The following is a 6,788-nucleotide window of genomic DNA, read 5'->3' as shown; positions in this document are numbered from 1 at the left end:
AACATCAGTGCCTGCTTTCTGCTGTTGTTTGTTTTTACTTCTTACGTTTCATTCCAGTCATTCATCGATATTTACTTTGTGAATGATTAATGGTACTTTACTGTCCATTCCCTCCTCGTATTCTCGATATTTTTCTGTCACTTTGTTTAAGTTTAATTACTCGCAATGGTACTGCAACGTCCATTCTGTGTGAGGTATTCTCTACTCATATGCTTTCTTATAAACTGAAAGAGTGAGGTACTTATGCCGAGTTGACCCTCAAGCTCAAAACCTATATTTTTAATATTGTTTAAATATTCTTATAGATGATTTCAGTAAATAAACTAGGACCAACATGAAAAGATCTTGCCTCATCGTTTAAAAGAAGGCTTATTGTGAGTATTTATCTCCAAGTCTTAAAAGGTGACCCCCCCCCCCCAAAAAAAAAGTCATTGCTGATTGTCTTTTCAAAACGCTTAATTCAATAACATTTTAACTGACAAAAGCCTCGCCTTGTAATAGTGTTTATTTTGATTGATGGGCTTGTCCACGTTATGACTTTAAATTTTTCTACAGTTAAAGAAGTATATTAAATTTGAGAAAATAACATAATTTGGGAACAGTGATTTCCAAATAGTTTTTTCATGTATCTTCAATTGCGTATTAAAAATGCTTTAAGCACATATTTGGTGTTTTCTAAAGTTTTCTAAAGTAGCAAAAGCCAGGCATAATTTTGACCTAAATAAAGCTTATGAAAATTTCCTCGTTTCGTTGAAGAAATACAAGTAATCTAAGGTTTGCATCTCAATATGAAATAGGTAAATCCCCATACTACAGTGTGTTGTAACTGTAAGAACGCGAAGAAGGAAGAATTTAACATTCAAAAGTTAAGGAAGAATATTTAAGGAAATCCCAATCAGAGGTCATTTGCACATGTATTTTTTGTAAAAACAAAAAACAAAAAGACAATACGGAAATAAAACAAGCAGCCTCACTTGTTGTTTTGCTTTAAATTTTTCCATGCAGCACTTTATCACATGCAACGAAATGAAATATTTCATTAGCGACAACTAATTATTTTAATAATTTGCGTTTCGCCAATCAGTGCCCGCGAGATCATGTTCAAATTCTCTGACATAGTTTTGGAACGTACGTTACAAAATGTTTTTATTTACAGGTTTAATCTTGGTTTAAAGTAGATACTGTATACATAGTAGCTATATTTAGTTTGAACTTACTTAAAGACTTATGTCTTTAGAGTCAATACATACATAAACCTTAGATTTGATAAAACGAACACTACTATTTTATGGTGTCCTTCTGATTCGTTCTTCATTTATGAAACAGCAAGGTTTCCTTCAAAAGAAAGCTTTTGAATGAAATAAGAAATGTGTTAACTTTGCTTATGCGAAATCATTTTTAGGTAAAACCAATCTCTGTGACAGTGTATTCAAGTCAAGCAGTTATGTTTTGATTACTGCTTTCATCTCTCAAATGAAAAATGCGTGAAATGGGACTTTGAGATGTTATATCCCTTTTAACAGCATAAGAAATTTGTTTTACTTTTACCGGCATTCACATTGAAATCAATTAAGGCATAAACCGTATACAACACTGATACTCATCAATCAAGATTTAATCGGATTTGCATTGGCATCTGCATGAAAAAATACGGCTAGATCCAATATAATGCTTGTACGTAACGTCTCATGTATATGTATATAACAATAAAGTGTAACGCGAAACATTAAACAAAAAATTAACATTTATTTTCTGAATCTAGGTCACCATCTAGGTCACTACACATAAAGCACTGCATTTAAAATACCAATTTATGTACCAACATACATAGTGTCCTGACCAGGCGTGAGCAAACATACTTCACAAAAATGCTAGATATAATTTAGATGTTCAAAATCCGTCATCTAAAATATGAAAATAGCACTCCCAGTTTGATTTTAGCAGTTCATTAAAAGCATTTATATGTGTGACATTATCAGCGCCTCCTTTTTTGCAAGACTAGTCCAAACGTATAACATCGGAACCCCTGTCTTGCATTTTAGGAATCAATCATAAAACACTCATTGGTAACGTAAATAAAAGTGTTCCATTTTTTGCAAGTTCATGATGAGCTTGCTTTCAAACATGCAATATTGTCAACGCTACGTTGCGTACAAGCTCCAGACCAAACCTTCACCACTGTCATCACCCCCTTTCTCACCAAAAAACGTACAACGCTTGCTATGTTGTCTAGCGTGCAAATTTCTGACTAAATGTTCAACAGTGTCAATAGTCAGGTTCACGTCAAATCACGTAACAAGCCCAAACTTATAACACTTTTAACCCCTTACTTACTTACTTGCGCCGAATTGTGTAGCATTGTCAACAATCCCTAGCACACTGGCTCGCGCTCAAGCATACATAACTGTAAACAGTATCTTGCGAGTTCTCGCCCTATCTTGCAACATTTTCAACAATCATTTGCTTTCAAGCTAGTGACTAAAAGAACAACATTTTTAACTTAAACTAGCTCGTGCTACACTGTCAACAATTAATTGTTGGCCACCTGACAATCAAATTTGCAACACAATTAGCATTCAAGATCTACCCCAAATTTACAAACCTGTAGACTACCACTACCTCGCCAGATAGTGTACAAACATGAAACACTGTCAACACTCCGTAAAATGAGGCTCGTGTCTAAATCTTAATACTCCTTTAACGTTTTACACCTGAACACTCCATTTCTAATATACCCGTGAATATATTTTGTTCATGTTTTGTTTAAAGGTATATATGTTATCATTATAAATTCATATATCACTGTGTGTTTGAAATAAACGTTAACTTGTACAGGTAACTTTGATCCAAAGGTTCATAGATCACTCACCCGAGCTAGATTACTCTAGTAATGACAATTCGGAACAAATCATCATCTTTTTTGGTAAATTCTTTTTCACAAGCAAATCGTACGTTCGGATGAATGTTTAGGTATGGAACTGGTCTTAATCGAACGTTTCCGACATCGTCAATGTATGTTTGTTATATAAAAGTTACATAAGGATTGTTTTGGATTTATAAATATACCAAGATACCAAGATACCAAGCCATATCGCTATACGTACAAAAGACCTCATAGTTAGCATAAGTGTGTGACATTTTGCCACATGCATTCATATATTGATAAACAAAAAGTAGATGCTTTCTTTGAGTATGTATATATCATACAAATGTGAGTTTAAAAGTGATGAAACTGTTTGATATATAAGCTCACATTTACTGTGTGATGTCAAGTAGCTTGTATTATTTTACACTTGATCGTCGCTCTACAATCGTATGCCCCTAAGAAGCTGAGGAATATTTGTAATTTTTAGTTTCAAGCTTGTAATCACGATAACGGAGGTGATCTATAGTTCCTCGTTATGTGGTAAACATTAAAACAATGCTTTTATTTCTTGACATTTGTGACTTTTACAAGAACGCTTTCAAGCTCTCACAAAAGTCAAGTATTACAAACCAGTAGCTTCCAAGCTTTCATCTCAACTTGCTTTACTATTGATAATATAATCAAACATATAACAATGTCAACCTTTACTAGAAAGCATCCTCGTTATCTAATATAAAACTCTGTCAACTTCTCCTAGTGAGCAAGCTCGATATCAAATCTGTTACGTTGTCATCGTTTCCTAGCTCGCAAGCTCTCGATCAAACATATAAAGATGTCAACTTCTCCTAGTAAGCAAGCTCGTGATCAAACATATAACGATGTCAACTTCTCCTAGTAAGCAAGTTTGTTATCAAAGATACAACGCTGACAAATTCTTCTAGTGAGTAAGATCTTTATCAAACATATAACATTGTCAACGCCCCTATTTCGTAAACTGATGATTAAACATATAATAATGTCCACTTCTCTTTGTGAGCAAGATTGTTATTCAACATATAACACTGTCAAATTTTCCTAGTGAACAAGGTCATGATCAAACATATAACGCAGTTAATACATTAAAAAATGCATTTGGTTAAACTTTTATTTCCACAAGACAAAGCACCAATACAAAGTAAGACGTAAATACTTAAACTTCAATAGAACGCAATCTAGCAAAAATGCGTACAAAGAATCCAAAATTGAATAACTTCTATTAGTGTTATGGTTTGTGTGACGTTTACGTTCATCGTCAGTGTTAACATGAGTACGAAATTGTGGTCGGAAATACTGAACGGTGTTTCAAATTAACATGAATGGCATTGAAAACATTTTGATTAAGCATGACACCAAGGCCTTCACCAACAATGTCGAAGAAAGAGATGCCAAGGATGTGACAATAACGAACTTGCTTTTCTCCGTACCAATCAAAGCAGTAGAAATAAGCTTTAAAGAATTTGATCACAATCATGAATATTTAAAACCAAATTTAAAAGCTGAACACCTTGCGTAAACATATCACATTTTAAACAGAATGCAATAATACCAATAGTTATAACTAAAAATGTAAAGTAATGCGTGAATATCAGTATTTATCAGGTCGTCAAAGGATACCTATCCATATAAATCATTACATATACGAAGCTGCTAACTACTAAACAAACACTTTGTATAATAGATAGACAAAACGTAATCATTTTTAATGTAAAAACAAATTACAATTTTATGCAAAGTTGAACTTGCTGATTTTAATTGAAGTACAGGCCAAAACACTTCAATAAAACTTAACAGAAACAATCATGATTAAGACATGGTATGTAACAGTCTACTGCCAATATGCCTGACATATTTAAAAATGTTATGTTTTGTAATGAAAACAAATAAACTCTTGTTTACACAGGTTAGGACTAAAATGTAGCTTAGTTCATATACAAAAATATGATACAACTCTTTTACGCCATTGACATTTAACGGGCACTTAATTGTTAGTTGAGTATGAGCACATGACACAGGTCAGCGTACTGCCATTAACGTATGGAGGACAGGGTAAGGAGCCACACTTTGCATCGACAAAAAAGAACAGAGCACCGTTATCATTGTTAGAACTACCGGTCGCTTCTGGATTCCCATCCATGCAAACGTACTCGCGTCGTGGGTGGCTGTATTTATCTGACATCAAGTAACCAGAATACTCTTTCGTCCATCCATTATAGCATTCGGTCCGAGCGGGAATCATCAGCAGACTCGTGCTTGAAGACAGGCATACTGCACATGGAACATCGTGTTCATAAATATTGTTGAAAACAGTTGAACCTGTTTCGTATTCTGCCCCATAGACGTATGAGTGACCAAGCGAAGCCTGTTCACCATGCATTGGATCTTTCGGAAGGCACAAATAATTCGCGCCTCCACCAGTGTGTTGATAGTGTGATCCTCCTGCATATCCTTCGTAAACCATCTGGCGGCTAGAAGGACAGGACGTCCGTCCCCATCGAATGTATGTGCTTCCATTCGACAGAGAAGTATTTTGGAAACCCCGATTCAACAATCCATTTAGTGTGTTATTAATGAACTCTGAAAACGATGATATTAACAATTAAGTATTCTCCGTCGCTACATCAATATTTGCAAAACTGATCGGAAATAAATGGAATGGCAGGGAAACGCCTAGCAACAAGTAAAAATAAAGTGCAATTTCATTTCGTCAAATCTGTTTGGACACTAAAGTTATTATTCAGTGCATTGGAAATTATAAAGATGTCATAAGAATAACGCAACTAAACACAATTTATGTTACTATTAGTCTTCGATTAAGGTTTTTAATAAATCTCATACAATTTCTTTGAATTAATCTTAATATGATTAGTTGTATTTGATTTTTTCATTTGTTATCAATTATACTCTAAGTAGCGAGAACCAATACAGTTAGCAAAATATTTTTAAACTGAACATTGCGTTTACATTTATCGAGTATGTGAATGTAATATAACGAAACATAACTTAACATTAGTGAAAATAAATACACATCATGATTTTTTTCCCTACCTGTCACTTGTCTTGTGAGAGCACTAACTTGGTCTGCAAGCGCCCTGTTGGTATACGCTTGCACGTTTAGTTCGGTCGCCAAGTGAGTCTTTTCCTTCTCAAGCATTTCGAGCTTCTGAAGCACGCCAAACTCGTACTCGAACTTGTTGTCGCAAGTCTCCGTGCAAAGGATGGAGGGTAGAGTCGCAAACAACAGTGTTATCCATGTTAAGGATGCCATTGTAATGTCCACTGATGTAGCTCCAGTGTCCGTATTTATACATTTTATGAACACCCTGTCCTGGTTATGTTTTTTCACGTATAAGGATAGGTTCAGAAATTGACCTGTATCGTAGGGAAGAAGGAAATAAATGTAGTGCCAAATTGTTAGCAAAACAAAAAGGTACTATTTGTGTTTAATGGCTTCGACACAAAACAGTGCAATATTCTTCCTTGAGATTGGAATTTCATCAGTTCATCTCCACCAAATTTGTTTTGTTTAAAGCGAGGTTTCCGTTGTCGACTGAAAAGAGCTTTTATGTTAACGAATATCATAATTTCCTGTTGACGTTTTAAACGTTGGTAAACAAGTTATTATTATTTTAGTTCAGTTCCTTCTTTAAGAAACTTAAAATGCTTCAAATAACAAAAACGTTGAACATTAGATTAGACATGTATCTTTTTATATGTATTTAGTGAGTTTTGGTTACCATATGTGTAAGTTCAGCACAATTACATCGTTTAAATATTGCTTTGACAAGAGTTATGAAATAAAATTTTGCTACTCCACGTACACGCTAAGAACATCCCATCATCTTAAAGCTTTAAATCAAGTATTACATAGGTTCGTAGTTAACAT

The 6,788-nt window shown here is 34.3% G+C and overlaps 1 protein-coding gene across 1 annotated transcript; it reads right to left on the bottom strand.

Moving 5' to 3' along the window:
- Positions 1 to 3,996: 3,996 nt before the first annotated feature.
- Positions 3,997 to 6,250, bottom strand: LOC128234085 (short-chain collagen C4-like). Its single transcript, XM_052948078.1, has 2 exons — positions 5,951 to 6,250; positions 3,997 to 5,479 (listed from the first exon to the last, which is right to left on the bottom strand). Exons 1-2 carry the CDS (start codon positions 6,168 to 6,170, stop codon positions 4,884 to 4,886), a joined length of 816 nt encoding a protein of 271 aa, XP_052804038.1. The 5' UTR covers positions 6,171 to 6,250; the 3' UTR covers positions 3,997 to 4,883.
- Between the last annotated feature and the right edge of the window lie 538 nt (positions 6,251 to 6,788).

This window comes from Mya arenaria, chromosome 5, assembly GCF_026914265.1.
Source record: "Mya arenaria isolate MELC-2E11 chromosome 5, ASM2691426v1".
Taxonomy (NCBI): Eukaryota; Metazoa; Mollusca; class Bivalvia; order Myida; family Myidae; genus Mya; species Mya arenaria.
Note: the sequence above shows the minus strand (reverse complement) of the source record. Positions and strands in the feature narration are given on the sequence as shown.